General features: G+C 39.9%; 1 protein-coding gene across 2 annotated transcripts; it reads left to right on the top strand.

The window, feature by feature from the left end:
• The first annotated feature begins 2,142 nt into the window (after positions 1 to 2,142).
• b3galnt2 (beta-1,3-N-acetylgalactosaminyltransferase 2) lies at positions 2,143 to 14,374 on the top strand. Of its 2 annotated transcripts, none has more exons than XM_051960088.1 (12): positions 2,143 to 2,522; positions 3,189 to 3,366; positions 3,754 to 3,854; positions 6,409 to 6,608; positions 6,869 to 6,964; positions 9,429 to 9,539; positions 9,664 to 9,742; positions 10,321 to 10,504; positions 10,849 to 10,974; positions 11,171 to 11,330; positions 11,412 to 11,468; positions 13,363 to 14,374. In XM_051960088.1, the coding sequence occupies exons 1-12, from the start codon at positions 2,414 to 2,416 to the stop codon at positions 13,498 to 13,500; spliced, it is 1,539 nt and encodes a 512-aa protein (XP_051816048.1). In that variant the 5' UTR covers positions 2,143 to 2,413; the 3' UTR covers positions 13,501 to 14,374. The 2 variants fall into 2 exon arrangements, with proteins under 2 accessions (XP_051816048.1, XP_022046967.1); XM_022191275.2 differs by having other exon boundaries at positions 2,152 to 2,522; positions 3,240 to 3,366.
• The last annotated feature ends 3,822 nt before the right edge of the window (positions 14,375 to 18,196 follow it).

Below are 18,196 nucleotides of genomic sequence, written 5' to 3'. Positions count from 1 at the left end.
AGTGCAGTGAGTCCTGAGTGTTTTGAAAGCAGCAAAGCCAAAAAGAGAGAGAGAGAGAGAAAAGCACGCACACACGAGTTGGAATAGTATAAATAGGTTTCAACGTATAAATAAAAAGTGAAATGAAAGACATAAACAACAAACTCGGATAGACGAGGGCTGCGTAGCCACCGCAGAGCAGGATGTTCAGATGTGTTTCCAGAAAGCCTGAACATGCTATGAATAGCCTTTTCCCTTCAAATGAATAATGTGTTGCAGGGGGAGAACTAAATCATTGTAATGAGTATACCTATGAATATGAGTCCAAAAAGGATTATATAATGCACAGGAAAGTAATTATCCCTAGGGCAGTCGGTTATAATACTGAAAATCTGTGCTGGAGCAATTTTCCAAATTGAGCAGTGAGTCCCAAAGTGTACACAAAATACATGACAATAATAATCATTTCTGATAATATTATTTATCTGCGGGCAGAGCGTGGTGTTTTGCAGCAGTGATTTCCACTGGCGTACAGTACAATGCAGTATTTCCCATTACATTATTATTCTTCACAACAAGGGGTGGTAAGGTCTCCAGAATGACATTTATGCAACGCTGGATTTCCATTCAAATCAATTCAAATGAAATGTTTACACGTATGACAGCGGGCGCTCATGGTGGCGTGGCCTGCTTGTCTCCAGGAGAAACAGTGGTGCTCTCCCAAGTCAGAAGAAATCCTCCTCAAGCATCCGTCTCCATGCACAATAGATTCTATTTAAATGATTTATGTGCCGCACCTTGTAACGGCTTTAATAAAGTAATGTTCTAATCTTAAAGCTAAAGCATGCCACCTGGGTATTAGGAAGATAAAGTGATTCATGTGATAATTTTATGTCCTACTTAGGATTTTTATTCATTTCATAAGAAATTCACAATATGGATGAAACAAAAACAGACCAACAAAACCGGTGTTTCTGTGATAAACATGCAAAGGTCCACTTCACTTTAGTGTTTCAATTTTCTTCTCAGGACGTGATAAACTATTTATTGTGCTTATGTCATCCTTTTACTTTAATACGGGTTAAATGGAACTGCACGGGCTGCTTTATTTTTAATGGAGACATGTTAAATGCTAAGACGTGTTTCTTGAGCCTGCTGTAGTGCACACCTTCACATTAGTTGGAGGCTGGACACAAAGAAAGTAGTGCGAGGTAAAATTAGAACCGATAGATGTACTTGAGGGGAAGATATTAAATGCATGATATTTGCAATAATTAGATGATGTTTTTTAAAATATTGTGTAGCCTAAGCCTGTAGACTGCACATCAGAGTTGTGCATCTAACCCTCCTGATTCAGAAAACAATAAAAAAAATTCTGACATTAACAGTAACAGAAAGCAACAATAATTTCCATCACCACCAATAGATGACATATTTGAGAATATGCCTCTAACCCTAAATAAAAGTACCACAACTACTGATTTAACATAAAGAAAGAAAGAAAGAAAGAAAGAAATTATATTAGAGCATATGACATGAAGTATCTAACCATAAGAAAAAGAAGAAAATTCTGGTAGCAGTTGTTGTAACAACAACAACAACAACAATAATTATTATTAATATTATTATTATTATTATTATTGTTGTTGTCATTAGAACTAAAAAATAAAAAAAATTATAATAATAAAAATATTATTATTTGTGATATTTTTCCTAAGTACATTTATTATTATTATTATTATTATTATTAATATTAATAATAATAATAATAATAATAATAATAATTTAAACCTAATATAATAATAGTAATTATTACTGTTATTATTGTTTGCTATATTTTTCCTAACTATATTTTTTCATTAAAAATTAGTATTGTAAATGTTTTTAAATAATGATAATAATAATTTATATTATTACCACTGCACATTCATTCATATTATTAATGTATAATAACATATAACCTAATTTATTTGTGTCATATATTATTATGATTTTTATGTATTATTATTATTATTATTATTATTGCAACAACTATCTGAAATTGTAGTTCTTTTTCTTATGATCAAATACCTCCTTATTTATTTATTTATTTGTTTATTTTATCATATTATATGTACATTTTTATACTTTTTATATTATACTGCTCCTATAGTTACCACAGTACAAACATAGTTCACGCTGTGTTTGATTGGCTACAGAGTTGAACTTCACCTCCCAGAGTGCACCGCGCCAGGGCTCCTCGTCTCCCATTGGTCCGGCTCTCCGAGCGGCGGAGGCAGACATGAGGCAGTGCTGAGAGCCCGGCGGAGAGCTGCGGAGCTGAAATGAAGCGCACACACGGAGCGGCTCACACCGTGCAGCGCCGTGCGGCTCAGGAAGAGGCTCCGCGCCGCCAAAGCTGAAGGCTACTCCGGCTGAGTGAAGGGCTCCGTCCATGCGGAGGCTAGCGCTCATTCTGCTGCCCTGTGCTGTCGCCGTCCTGGTGCACTTGTGGTTGGCACAACGACCCTCCTCCTCCCCGCTGGACAACAACACACTCTCGGGTACTTTTTTAGCCTCAACCCCGGAGCTTCACCTCCTCAAAGCCCCGCAACTTTTCCCATCCGAGCGGCGGGCTAACTTTGCTTTTACCGCCCCGTCGTGGCTGTTAGTTTGAGCGTGTGAACAGGTAGTAAATGGTCGGACTGTGTGTCGACGCTGCTGAGTGTCTTAGAGGGAAATAATGTGAATGTAACAGTTGAGTAGTGCTGGGCGTTGCTGGGATAGTCTAACGTGAGGAAAGAAGAGCTGCTCGTTACAGTCCAACTAATGTCCTCTGAGCTGTCTGCAAACCGATGATCACTTTCTACCAGTGCTGCTGCTGCTGCGCTTTTTCATCACACGAGTGTAGTTTAAGCAGCTTTTGATGCATGAGGACATGAATTTTCATGAGGTGAATTACAGCAGGCATCACAGTAAATCACTGTAAACTAAATATCAGAGGAAACTGCCTTCAGGATCAGGAATGAGAAGCATAAATCAAGAGAGCTGCAAAGTGTCTTTTTCTTATTATTTATTATTTTCTTATTATTTATCCCTGCTGGTTTGTTAATCATTGTCACCAACTGTAGGTCATATTTTACCCCCATCTTTGCATTTAATACCCTCTCTCTGGGTGTTTTTGTGTGTGTGTGTGTGTGTGTGTGTGTGTGTGTGTGTGGAAATGACAGGCTGTGGCAACCTGTTGTGTGAGGGCTTTTCTCTCTCTCTTTTCATTGCAGATGAGCCACTACCTTTCTATGAAGTTCTGGTGGGAGTGCTGTCAGCGAGACACCATTATGAACTGCGACAAGCGATAAGAGAGACCTGGCTGGGCTACCTCCAAGATCATCCCCACTTCCAGCACAGGTCTGTAAGGGTGGAGCTCCAACTTCACCGCTTCTTTTTCTGTTTCGTCTTCTTTTATTTGTTTATTTCTTTCCCCACCTGCCAGGCTAGATTCATGTAGAGGAAACAAAGCCTGCAGCGGGCGGCAAATAACCAACTGCCCCATCAACCCTTTTATCTTCACCTGACCAGCGGCCAAGATTGTTCTCGCTTTCATTCTTCCTTTTTGTCCATTTCCTTCTCATTCAGCGATCTGAGCGGAGATAAGGTGTGATGGCCTTTAAGCAACCCTCAGTAACCATGGCAACGCAGGGTGGATAGATGGACAAGCTTTGGATATTTAGCCGAATGTTGCACGCACGCACACAAAAAAAGACAAATGCATTTGTGTTTTTTTTTTTCTTCCAGGGTGGGGGTGAAGTTTATTGTGGGTGAACATGGGTGTCCCATTCCAGAGGAGGACAGAGAGGATCCATACTCCTGCTCCCTGCTGAACTTCACCGAGCCAGGTAACAAAAAAGAAAAGAGAAAACCACTGTAATGAACGACGGCTTTAACGCAAAAGAAATGTTCTCCGCAATCTGTCGCCTGCATGTCCAATTGTCAATAATGGAACCGAGGCTGAATAACAGCAGAGGAGTTGAAAGAATGAGAAGAATGCATGTTCAGAAAAAAAAGCACCTTTATTCATGTTCACCCACAGCTCAAGGACAGCTTTCTTTTCTTTCTACATCCAAGGCCAAAGCAGAAATGTCTCGCAGTGAATGTAGCTGCTGGAGGGTAACCAGAGGTGCGTACTGACACTTGAAAAGTAGAGCTATACGAGGCGAAGACGCACCCTATATCAAATAACTGAACGCGGTCACCGTCAGATTGAACGTCCACGGTAATTGTCACGTCTCCCACCGTCACACATCCACTCCAATTCAGCCGTTTCACTACTTTTCCTGGCCGCTCCGGTGTTTGCTGCCTTCATGAAAACATAATAACCACTCATCAGAATAGGCTTTTTCAGAAGGCGGCCTTTAGGGTCACGGCAATGTTTTATTTTTCCAGCATATTCTCTGCTCTCTGCCGTGTTAATGGTCCTAAGTGTTGACGTGATTCGCTTCAGAATCGGAGGCAGGCAGGCGGCTCTGGTGCGAGATGCTCGGCGTGATTGGAAGAGACAATAGCTGCTTTTAAACACAGTTGGGTACCCGGCTCAGGATTCAGGTCAAAGCACGTGTTAAGCGGACGATTAATTGTTGCTGAAATATGTTTGTTTGTGCCGCATTCATCACAGGGATTTTTCTTTGGGACTACAAGAAGGTGAATGCTGATTAGCTTCTCAGAATGTCTTGTGGTAATCCTGCTCGGTGTTTGTGCTTTGTGTCTTGGGAAACAAATTCCTAATGATATTCTAAGCTTTAGAAGTTCAACCCTGGTCTGAACAACATATTACAATATTTATGGGCACGTAACTACAGCTGAAAAATAAATAATAGGCCTCAGAATTTGGATACAATGTAAGTTTGTATATTTTTAAGCAAAAACTTCTTTGAGTTCGACTTTTTTAGTCTATATTTTGCTGGTTTTATTAGTCTCTTTAACCCTCATGTTGTCCTGCGGGTCAAAATTGACCCGTTTTAAAGTTGGAAAATGTGGGGGAAAAATATATATTTTCACAGTGAAACTTCTGATGTCCACATTTTCAACATTTTTGGGAAATCTTTGAACATTCTTTTTGGTGGAAAAAAAATGTTCAAAATGTGAACATTTACCAAATAATCAACCAAATTCCAGCAAAATTTGCTGAATTTTGGTTGATTTTTTTGTGAATGTTCTTAAAGAAATTTTTAGAAGTTTTACTGATTATATGTAATCACTTTAGATATTTTTAGGATTTTTTTTTTTGGAAGATTTTTACTCATTTTTTTGAAAATATTTACAAGAATTTTCTTGCCACATTTGGGAGACTTTCTTTTTAAAAGACTTTTAAGGGAAACTTTTAAGGAATTGTTGAAATTTTAAGGTTTTGTAAATTTTCAGAAATTTGGGGAATTTCTTTGCTGAATTCTTGATTTTTTTTTTTCAGAGAAGGAAACAATATTTTTTGGTGCCCATAAGTGAGGCCAACAGGAGGGTTAAACTGAATATCTTTCGATTTTTGGAGTGTTAATGGAAACAGTTCAAGCAATTGCATTGTTATTATATTATATTGTTCATCTCTTGATCAAGAAAATGCTCTTTCTTGATCTACTATTTATCCACATGTTATTTTCTTGATCAATGGATGAACATTTGGTTTATAAAATGTCAGAAAATACAAAAATAATGCATCCTATTTTCCCTCAGAGCTCAACACGACTCTTCAGATTCCCAATAATGAAAATACTGGTTTGCACTCTACGTCATAGAACATTATATGTTGCTTAATAATTAAATAGATCTCCATAAACACCAAATAACAGTAAATTTGTGGTTATACTTTCTGATTTATGCCCAGCGTTATTCATGCTTCCAGTGACTAAACTAGCGTTCTCAAGATGGCCAGTGCCAAGGGAGCGCTGCAGTTATTTGTTTTGACAAATGTGCCCAAGCTAAGCATATATGGTTAGTCAGCATAGAAATATTAAATATATCCTCCCAGAGCAGTAAAATCTTGCAGCTCGATTCCATTCAGTCAATGTGAGAAACATTTTGTTTGATAAACGGCTGCTTGTTCTGTGTCTGTCCTCTAATTGTCTTTGTTTTGGAAGGAGCATTAGAACTTGTATAGAACGCATATGATGTTAAAAAAAAAAAAAAAAAAAAACCCTCTTTGCTTTAACAGCCTTGATCTTTTCATTGATCTCCCGGGTAATAAAATGCTCTTTTGTAATTAAGAAAGCACACTCACGAGCAGAAGCCTCACTTTGAAGACGGCGGCCCCAAGATCGGGCTCCTCAGAGTGCTGATGGTGGAGCTTTACCAGAGTCCGTCTTCTTCTCTGAACGCTGTCCCTGAATCACCTGCTCTGTGGGGATATCAGTAGATTTCACGGGTGTTTGTGCAGTGACTCCCGTCCCCCTTGTGTCCCAGTAACAGGGCAGGATGCAGACATAGAGATTGTGACGGTGTCGGACCCCTCGGTGCTCGCCCCCTCCGACGTGTCCGCCATCGCCCTGGATTTTAAGGTCCTCCACCCAGTGGTGATAACAAGACTGGGGATGTTTCCCAGCGGGACCCGGCTTGAGCTTCAAAGCAACGTGACGGTGAAGCTTCTCCAGCTGGACCAGGAGGTAAACAGCGAGCGAAAACGTACCCCGTATGCTGCTTTTTTTTTTTCTTTTCTGTGGGCCCTGGTAGCTGCACAGCCTGGGGGCAGCTGGAGGACTTTGTGGTTGATGTTTACCCCCTCAGTCAGAGACACAAACATCAGCTTATTTTGGATCACTGCCATTGAGAGAGCAGTGTAGTGTAACGCTCAGCATGCATGACAGCAACAGCGGTTTCCTCGTGAATTCTTTATGGATAAAAAGTAGTGATTATATTTTTGCAGGAGGCTGTGGTTACTGCTCGCTTCAGCTCCATCAGCACCGGGACCATGGTGAACTGGGTGTGGTACAAACCAGTGGAGCAGTTCATCTTGCCTAAGGTCAGTTTTTCACATATACCCCACGGTCATGACTTCAAGCGCCCTGTCCTGAAGGTGTTTCTTTTTCTTTTTCTTTTTAATTTTTCATAGAAAGCTGTTAAATTTTATATATATTTTTAAAGTTTTATTTGAATTGAGTGGTATCATGACAGACATTTCTTTCTCCACTCAACTAAAAAACTAAATAATCTTCATAGACTTCATTCATTTCTCCAATAATTAATATCAGATTACTGTGTATGTAGTTCTCTTCAGGAAGCAACTTAGGGAATGATTTAATGACTTATTTAAAAAATGCTAAATAAAATGCTAAATGTGATATTAAGTCCTCCTTTCTTTAAGCTGCCATTAAAGAGTAACTTAAAAAACAGTGTTTTGCTGCCCTCTCTGGTCCAAAGTTTTAAAGAGCCCATATAATGCACATTCTCAGGTTTGTAATTTTATTTTTGGAGTCTGCTGTCATATGTTTAAGTGCTTATAATGACAAAAAAAACCACATTTTTCCCCTCCTGTTATACATTACTACAGCACCTTATCTCCCCCTTCATCTGAAACGCTCTGTTTTAGCTCCTGTCTCTTTAAGGCCCCCTCCTGAAAAGTTTGCTCTGATTGGTCAGCTGACCAATGAAAATAAGGCAGCGTTGGTTTGTAAACCCAGATCTATGCCTACAGGCAGAGAGATGTAGATTTAGCAGCAGCAGCTCAAGTGAAGAAATAATGGTGGGCTTCAAGTGAGCTGCTGATTCTTTGTTTGAAGGCCAAAATATGCAAATGTGCTGCGTGATGATGTAGATAAGTAACAGGAGAAAACCCTGGACTTGAAATGAGGCGTTTCAGGCAAGTGAGGAGCTGTGTGGGAGAGAATAATTGCTCTTAATAGTATGAACTTTGTAAGTTTGCATCATTTTCTGTGCACAAAAAAAGGTATTTAGCAGACTAAAAGAAAGTGTGTGTGGGGGGGGAGGGGGGACCAAAACATAATATGGGCTAGAGCTGGGTGATAAATCGAATTAATTAACCCTTTAAGCTTCAGTCAATTCCAGCCATTTTCAGTACAAAAAATCGCTAATATTCTATTTTTAAATTTAAAAAATTACGAAAAATACGGGGAATATTGGACGCACATCGCGAGATGCATTTCCTTGAAAACCACCGATTCGTGGATTTTATACCGACTTCAGGACATGTTTTGGACAAAATAGTTTACTGGCTTGTGTCGTCTGGATGTAAAAGGTTGGATTATGGCCGTTTTTTGTGGAATCTTTTTTCTGTGTGTAATAATGAACCCGGAAATGTGAGTCGCGCTGTGTGCGTTGAAGCCGTGTATAGAGAACGGATGGATGAATATTCGTTTTTGTCGGACAAATGTGTTTTTCTCACCCGCTGTGGTAATCGCATCTGAAAGTGGTTTATACCGGCGGATTCATGAGAATCTAAGCTTTCCATCGACGTATAGTGTTAGTATAATCGCGTTTGCAGCCGTCGGACATTCTTGAAATTCCTATGCAAATTAGTAAGTGTACCACCGGCGGTACACCTACTACGCACTGAAGCGCAAAGAGTTAAAACCTGATGATTTGAAAATTTGCCAAATCGTAAAATCGAGGCGAGCTTAAATATATAACAATACAGATTCTTCTTCTGCCTTTCACGACTTGTGCACTGGCGTTTTCTTCCGCCTCTCATCTCCTTCCGCCAAAACACTCACATCCCCGTCCGTCATGGCGGACAGAACAGCAGACGAAGAGTTGATTGCGAGAAAAGGGCCTCATGTCACATCGATTATATGGAAGTGGTTCGGCTTTGACAAGACTCACACAGAGCAAACTACAGTCATGTGCAAGGTTTGCAAAAGTACTGTGAAAACTAGGAGTAGCAGCACAACTAACCTCTTTCTGCACCTCCGGCAGAGGCATCCTAAAGAATGGGAAGAGTGCTCGCAGCTACGGGAGTGCGGCTTGGCTAGCACTAGCCATAGCAAACAGACCGCAAAGAAACAACAAAAATCGATTCAAATCGTAATCGTCCAAGATGACTAAAAAAAATCGAGATTTTATTTTTGGGCCATATCGCCCAGCCCTAATATGGGCTCTATAAACCTATTTCACCTCTAACCAAATCAGAATTACAGATGGACAAATGTATTCTGTTGCACTGCAGCTGCACCCAGCAGAAATGTCACATGGTCCAGAAATTCACCTTTACTTAACTGCTGCAAAATAATAAGTTTAAAAAACAAACAACGTGATGTCAGCAGGCACGATTTTCAAGGAGTGTACCGTTTAATAAAAGTGGGGTAGAGAAGTACTGGAATCAGCTTCAATAAAATGTGAGCTCTTAACTGTAGAATGTAAAATAAAGCCTCAAATTTTAACAGTATTGAGGTCTTGACGTCAATAATACTGTTCAGTTTTAATAGAACGACGCTCTGCAGCATGAGTGACGTGTCTTGTCTTTTATCCAGGGTTTCGAGGGGACGCTGGTTTGGGAGAGTCTGGACTCGGCTGCATTGACCACAGTCAACTCCTCCTCCGTGAAGCTCAACGATGGAGGAGGTGTTCTCAAGTTTTCCTCTGTACGTGCTCACATGTGGTGTCAAAAATCCGTGGAGCAGGAAAATCCTCTCAAGTTTGAAAGTGAAGAAAAAGTTCAAGAAGCTACAAACTTTTCTTTTTTTTTTTCTTTTCTCGGAATTGCAGATTGCAGAGGGCGTATTGCCTCATAGAAGTGCTCTTGGATTTCCTGGCCTGGCCGGGGGGTTCACATTCACTATCTACGGTCGGTCCAGCCACGCAGTTAATTCTGAGCTTCTTATGAAAAGACTTCGATCAAAATCGCCCTGTGAGCCAGCTGTTGTAAAAGCAGCCCCCGTGTAAAAACTCTAAAAAAAAAACACAACAAAAAAAAAAACATTGTTCATTCTGGCAGGTTATGAGATTAGCTCTTTTTCTCCTCGGGGCTCTTGCATATGTGCCAAATGGAAAATAACATTTTCCCCCCTCTCCTCCCCGTTGTGCTTCATTATTGATTTTACCTGCATGTGTTTGCATTTGTAGTCATTTCGTGGAAAACAAAATTTAATTCATTGTTCAATCTTTTGGGAAAACGGAACAAATGATCCATTCTGTACAATGGGTCTAATTTTATCAGATTGTTTTGCCAGTCAGTGATTAAAGTTAATGCCTCTCAAAAGTGCCTTCATTTATTCCAACTTTTAGTCAATAAACAGTTAATGTGACCTAAAAGAAATCAAATTTCGAGCCAAACTCCACCATTGTCCTTATTTATCCTGTTTTCTGCCTTTTTCTGTTTCATCTTACCCCCCCATCATGCTGCTCTCCCTCTCACTTTGTCAGATGGGGATGGTCTGTCGGGGCTCCTGCGGGGCCGCCCAGCCAGGATGGAGCACCATGCCTCCAGGCTGAGGCAGGAGGATGCCACCTTGCAGGAGGAGAGCCTGAGGCACGGAGACATGGTGTTCGTGGACGTGGTAGACACCTACAGGAACGTGCCTTCCAAACTGCTTCAATTCTATAAATGGTATGCCAAGTGCTAATGACTCGATTCTCTGTCTCCAAATTGCCTGGGCCCTCTGAGGAAATCAGCAACCTGAAATGAAAGTGTGTCGTCGCCTCAAAATGTCTCGCTGTTGGAATCACGATTGCAATCACTCTGTCAGGGAAAAAAAGTACAGTTATGAGTCATCAGATGGCAAAATATACAGAGTGGTCTTAAGCGTGGAGCTGACAAGTATTTTGCTTGTTTGCAAACCTCTTTCTCTGCACTCTCTGTGGTATTTGAAAGTAAATCCACTCTGGGACGTTGCAAGGGAAAAAAATCAGAAGGTGGGCTTTAATTAAGATTGCAAATTCCCTCTCTGGCAGGTCTGTGGGAAATGCTGACTTTAATCTACTGCTGAAGACGGATGATGATTGTTACATCGATGTGGACTCGGTATTAATGAAGATTGACCACAAGGGTCTCAAACGCAGCAATTTCTGGTGGGGGAAGTAAGTACAATTTGGTCTCCGATCCTGTTGACAGTGTATATTTTGCATCCACTTGTGTTTGCAGTTTAACTTCAGTGCACTGTCAGCTGAACTTCAGATGAAAGAAACAGGAATGCTCAGCGTAGTGAAAGCCGTTATTGGTCAGGTGTGAAGGAAGACAGGACTTGATGATAATGTATCTGCCGTCCTGACCCAGTTTCAGGCAGAGCTGGGCAGTGGATCGCATCGGGAAGTGGCAGGAGTTGGAGTACGCGAGTCCGGCCTACCCGGCGTTTGCCTGCGGCTCCGGCTATGTGGTCTCTCGTGACCTGGTCCAGTGGCTCGCCAGTAATGCGGAGAAACTAAAAGCCTACCAGGTAGAGCACTAAGCACTGAGCAACTGTGGCAGATAATCATGACCATAATGTGAGCAGTCTGTCCGGGATGTCTCGTTACAGGGAGAGGATGTGAGCATGGGGATATGGATGGCAGCTGTTGGACCACAGAAATATCAGGTGAGAAATTGCCTGACCGCCTGAAACTGCCAGCTCCAATGAAGCCGAGTGCTTCCAAACGATTGGGTTTGGTCTACTGACATCATTTCTAACACTGTTATAAATAACAGCTTATCAGACTTTTGTCAGGAATGATTACATCCTACACGCTCCATCATTGTCTCGATAGTACACCAACATTTATCAACATGAGATTAGCATTTAGTGTCTGACATTAAGAAGAAAATAAAAGGTAAAAATCATTCATTGTACAACACATAGTTTAGGATGTCAATGTCAGGTTGAAAGGAAAACATGTTACTTGAAATTCTAACACTGATCTCTAAACTCCATTATTCAAACAAAAGGGTTTTAGGTTGTTCCAGCTCAGCTTATTTATGTTGCACCTTTTATACGACTTAGTGCAGATAAGCAGTGTAAAACCATAGGAGATGACGCACGCTGTGAGAGTAAATTGCATACCGTCAATCAGCTGCACTGGCTATTAAAGTCTCTCTGCGGTCAGTGATTTAACCCCCTGTTTTCTTCATTAACAGGCACCAAAAAATATTGTTTCCTTCTTTGAAAAAATACCCAAAAATTCAGCAAGAAAATTCTCCAAACTTTTGGTAATTTGCAAAACCTTCTGGAAGAAAATTCCAATAATTTCGTAAAAGTTTCCCTTAAAAGTTTTATTTTAAAAAATCCCACAAATTTGGCAAAAAATTCTTGTATTTTAAAAAATTTGTAAAAATTTTCAAAAAAAAAGCTTAAAAATATCTAAAGTGATTACATATATATCAGTAAAACTGCTAATATTTTCTTTTAAGAACATTCACAAAAATGTTAATTTTTTGTCAATATTCTTAAGAAACATTTTTAACATTTCTTTTTTTCCACCAAAAAATGTTGAAAGATTTCCCAAAAATGTTGAACATCAGAAGTTTCACGATGAAAATATTTTTTTCCCACGTTTTCAAACTCGAAAACGGGTCAATTTTGACCCCGCAGGACAACATGAGGTTTATCCCCTAAAACACTCAACACTGTTTCCATTAAAATACCCCCCTCCTGCCTTAAATAGCAGAGATTTAACCTCCTGCATTGCAGCGTCGTCTACAATATGCAGATCTATGAAGCTCTTTCCCGTTTCTCCACTCTGGAGAACACCAGCTCACCTACAGCTCTGCTAAAACAATGTAAAACTACTCTCCGACCAGTTGTAATATGAAGTAATTCAGTCATACCTTTAAATCTGAACAAAGTCCTACAGAAAGCTGCACCCTGCAAGTTGACAGAATTGGTTGTTTAGCTTTGTTACATATGAAACCTGGAACTCTGTAGTTTTAAGGTGAAAATGCTGAGTCATGGTGTTGACTGCTTATTTCATCAAAAATTAAAAGTATGAAATCTGTAAAAAAAACTTTTCACCAGTGAGGGTCTTTAACAGTGTTTTGATCCTTGGGGCTTCATTAGGTGAAATTCAGCATTTCACAACTAAAAATACTGCATAAAATGAAACCGTGAATTTAAATAGTGGGCCTATTTCTCTTTCCTCAGTTGTGTAGTTGTTCTTTAGCATGTACATTTTGATTTCTAGAAGTGATTTACTATTCTGCTGATATTCTATAAACATATATAGTTTTCTGCACATCTATGACAAAATTGCTCACTCCTTCAGCCTTCCCACATTTTACTTTATGTGCCTCATGTGGCAAATGGAAAACTCTAAAATATTCACTAGTGTTGTCTATGAAAATCCCATCCTGTTCCATCTGTTTGATTTGTTTTTAGTCTTTGCAACATAGAGTTCGTTTCCAGCACGTCAGAGTCTCATATTAACAGTTCAACCTGAGCGATAATCGAACCAGCGTACAGCTAACAGTCAGATCTCCTACTTCTGTCTTGTCGCCAGGACCCCGGCTGGCTGTGTGAGAAAGAGTGCTACTTGGACATGCTGTCGTCTCCTCAGCACACAGCCAAGGAGCTGCACATCCTCTGGGACAGAAAGAGGGTCTGTGGAGACCCCTGTGGCTGTCCCTGGGACCACTGAATGTGGCTCAGACCACACTGTGGCACTGTGGGTAAAATGCACTCAACACTGGTTGTCAATTCAGTTGCTGTGATTTCCTTAAAACACCAAACTGAGCCATTATCAGTTAATTATTATTATAATTATTATCATTATTAATATTATTATAGAGGCACTTCGATTTTGCAATGTGGGACTTTCTGTTGGAAAATAATCTTGGGAACTTTGCTAGTTCTGAATATTAACAAAATACTGCACAGACATATTAAAGCTTTTGCAGCTTCGGAATACGTTTAAAACTCACATTTAGCCGTAGCATCTTGTCAATATTTGTATCATGAACATTTGAAAATGTCTTCAAAGGAGCAGACACAATAAGGGAAAAGACTGTGGATTATTAAATGCTTTCGTTGTGTAAACTGTCAGGGATCAACTAGGACCATGTGCAGTACCAGCATGTGGCGGTTATTGTGTACAGAATCTGTAAGACTTGAGTACTTTCTAAAATTATAATTATTGGTACTCTTGGTATTGGTACAGACTTAAACCTTTTGGTTTAAAACAGATACTTGATGGCATTTTAAAGATGATTACTCTACATTGCTATATTTTGTAAATTATTGTCTTAAGCTTTTCATGCTCTGTCACTATTTGTAGATTTATGACGAGCTTTCTCACAAACACACACTTTGTACTGTACCTGTTATCGTGCAAATAGTGATGTGGCCTTACTGTATTTGTTAGGCGTCATATGGTCTGTATGTTAACACTTGTGATATGAACACAGACTTTTGGAACTTGACGAAGCAGTCGGAGCGGCTGTGAAACACATTCATTCATTTAACACGGTTTTATGAAAGCTTCCTTAAAGGTAATAAAGAACACTTAAGAGAGACGACCGGCTTTGTCGCTATTTATTTTGAGGTCGATGCGCTCCGTAAACTCACCGGCGCTGCTGATTCTGTACTGAGTGTGAAGCTTTGTTTCAGTGCTGCTCAGTCGACAGCGGAGACACGCAGTCAGCAAACACACTTTCCTCGGTTTGTTACAGAAATCCATCCTCTCAACTTAAAAAGGAATCGGAAATCACGTTGGTCTCCATCAGCGATTGTCTTCCTGAAACGGTGAGCTGCTGCAGTTTTGAACAAGACAACCTGTGATGTGTTTTAGCCTCGCATTGATCTCCGTTTTCATGTTGATCAATAAGCGTGTTTAGATCTTCTATGAGCCTCCTTTGCACACATGCTTTTAGCTGCTGCAGCGATTTATTTTTTTTAAAGTACAGCCCTATGATGGATGCTGAGTCACTAGAATTAGATTGCCTCGCTGTATATTTTTGTAAATAATGAAAGATGATGCCGAATATTTTACTAATGGAGGATAATACAAGTCGTTTGTTTTATTTAGGCCCGTCCTACCTGCCAAGAAATCTGTTCCTGCAATTAACCTGACATTGGAGCAGACATTCCTCTTCTCCTGACCGCCCTCCCAGCTTATCCTTTCGCCTCCTCCCGTTCAGTGAGCTGCATGATAACAAAGTCATATCCGCATCTGTTCCACTCTCCTACATAGATAAGCGCGCCGTTTTTCACTCCATCAGCCGTTCTCACTGATTTGGCTCGGAGCCCTTCGTTGTGAGCCGAGAGAAGCGTGGAAATGACACGCAGATGGGAAGAAATCCTACTTCCACTTTCTGTGCTAGTGCTTCTTTAGAAGATGAAGTTATTGAATTTGTCGAAAGTTTGATGAGCGCTGTGGGGATATTGTCGCTCACTGATGTAAAATGTTTAAATTATTAGCATTTTATTTTCAGAGATACGCTCCAAATCCTCTGAATGCTTTTTTTCTCGTCCTGTTTTCTCGCACATACCCATCTGAGTAAATCAACTGAATCTAGATCTGTCATTATGGCTTTAAAGAAACTGCTCTGTGTTTACCTACAAATTGCTGCAATGTGTTCTATTCTCAGTCTCCTCAGGCTTCTCCCTTGTAATAATTTGATGGCTCCGGCCCTTTTGTTGATTTGTTTTCCTCGCTTATGCCTGCCTCTATACATTTTGTAAAATAACATATCATTCGGTGTGTTTATATAATGTGGAACTGCATCATATTTGGATGGAAAAAAGCCTCGTGTATTGGCATAAGCAGGAGTTGGATGGTGTGAAGTAATGTGTCAAGGGGGAACACTACTCAAGAATTCCTTTGTTCTGTCAAAGATCAATACTTGTGAACATAAAGTCGCTCCCAGAGCTGGATGCTTAAAGACTAAAGAAGCAGAACTGGAAAAGTAGTCCGACGGAAAGACGGGGCATAATGAAAAGATCTCATCTCAGCTTACTGACCCAGAATATCTGATTCATCCATATGTTTGATATTAATAGACCCCACACGTTTTGAATAGTCTATGCCCTCAAGTGTATGTGTAATCTTTTCTAAGTGATGACAAGAGTACAATTCCCTGAACCACTGACTTATTTTCACTCTATTAATATTTTGCCATAAAAGTGCAATCATCCGTTTCGCCTGAGACAAGCACTGCTCGGAGAAAATGGAGGGAACTTGGGCGCCGGAGTTAATTGTATTTATAAAATCCTTTTCATCTTGAGTCTCACCTCTTCCCAAAACTCATCATCTCGCGCTGCAGATTGAACACACGAATGTGTTGACATTACAAATTTGAGTCTTATTTTCTTGATAGCTTTGGCAGACACTTAATTTTAGTTGAGTGGTTTTTTTAATCTTTTTGTTTTTTGCCTGAGGTACCCACACGGCCCGGTCTGATGAGCTCGAGCATCAGCGCCACCCTCCATGTGCCGCTTAACACACTTGAATGAGTACATTGTCATAATATTTATTCAGATGAATTGTTGTTGTTTAGGTTGCTTTGAGTGTTTTTGCCTTCATTCTGCTGAGGAGCAGAACGCTGTAAATTTCATCTGTTGCAAAATAATGTTTTTTTTCATTATTTTCAGCAATGTAACCTTTAAAGAGACTTTTTAAGTTGACTGATTCCGCTGTTTTCTTCTTATGTGCAGCTAAATGTGAGTGTTCATGATTTTAGCTAACCATTTCAGCTGTTTCTATTTCACTAATTATTTTACTTTAGCCATATGTTCGTTGTATTAGCTTTTTAACTATTACTTCTACCTAATGTTTAAGTTCTTCTAGCCATATGTAGTTGTTCATTTGAACTGTTAACTTATTATTTTAGGATAAATAATCCAAGTGTTTCTTATTTTTAGCTAAGCTAACCATTTACGTAGGGTGTACTATGAAGCAAGCTTGACATAGTTGGGCTTTCTTTGTGTGAACCAGCTAGACAAAACCTAGAACCCAAATCAGAGATAATGGGGATCATTACAGTGGTGCTGACTTTGGGTTCAACATATTTCACGAACACATTAATCTCACTTCCTAGTACACACTTTTTGTTTCAGCAAACCACTTGTTTTAACTGTTTAAATACTCTGCCTCTCCACCTGGATTAAATTAATCAAATACATAAGAGCCTTCCATTGGATAATTACTGCAGTGATGAGTATGTTTCAGCTGCAACAACTTATATAACCCTAGCTAATGCAATGAGGAGCTTCTCATTTCTTAACCATGTTGGAAGACGTATCCTGTGGTCATGGAAAGTATGTTAATCTGTCCCTTGTGGCCTGCATCAAGCAAAGAAAACAACTAAGGAGATTTCTGAAACTACTAAAATCAGGTTCAGAACCATCCAACGTATCAGTAAAACCTGAAGAATGGTGGTGAACCATCATCTTCATGGAAAAGATGTGGTTGGAACAAACTCTTAGATGATTGTAGGAAATCAACAGTAGATCTCACGGCTATGTTTAGTAGTGAAAGTAAGAGCATTTCCACATGCACAATGCAAAGGGAACTCAAGGGATTATGACTAAACAGCTGTGTAGCTCTAAGAAAACCACTGATCAGTGAGGCTAATCAGAAAAAAAGGCTTCAGATTGGACTCTGGAGCAATGGAAGAAAGTCATGTGGTCTGATGAGTCCAGATTTACCCTGTTCTAAAGTAATGGGCACATCAGGGTGAAAAGAGAGGCAGATGAAGTGATGCACTCATCATTGCTAGTTCCTACAAGCCTGTGGGGGTTAGGGTTGTGATCTGGGGTTGGTCAGGTTCAGCAACATTCTGTTCCCAAAGATGGGAACCTGACTTCTTGTCAGAATTCATGGGGCTCACGCTGAGAATGAGTGGATCAGGGAGCCTGAGACGTCATTTTCACACATGGATTGTCTTCCAAAGACCTCGTCCCCATTGAGAATCTTTGGGATGTGCTGAAGAAGACTTTGCACATCTGACTCTCCCATCATCGATGCAAGATCTTGGTGAAAAATTAATGCATCTCTGGACAGAAATAAATGCTGTGAACGTTGCAGACGCTTATTGAAACGATTCCACAGCGAATGTGTGTAGTTCTCAGAGCTAAAGGTGGTCCAATACAATATTAGAGTGCTGGATTTATTTTATTTTTTTTGGACAGAAAGTGTATTTACCAATAGGTTAACTGTAACAGCTGTTTAATCATTACTTGTAGAAATAAGTTAACTTAGGAAGACCTGGAAATAAAATATCTGTTCCAGTTGTTTATTTCATCTCTTTTTTTTCAGTAGGTTATTGATTTAAGCTGCTTATCTTTAGCCAGATAGCTATTTCAACTGTTAATCCATTACTTGTAACTAGTTAAGC

The sequence above is a fragment of the Acanthochromis polyacanthus genome, chromosome 15 (genome assembly GCF_021347895.1).
Source record: "Acanthochromis polyacanthus isolate Apoly-LR-REF ecotype Palm Island chromosome 15, KAUST_Apoly_ChrSc, whole genome shotgun sequence".
Taxonomy (NCBI): Eukaryota; Metazoa; Chordata; class Actinopteri; family Pomacentridae; genus Acanthochromis; species Acanthochromis polyacanthus.
The sequence above is the reverse complement of the archived record's forward strand: the minus strand, read 5'-3'. Positions and strand labels throughout refer to the sequence as shown.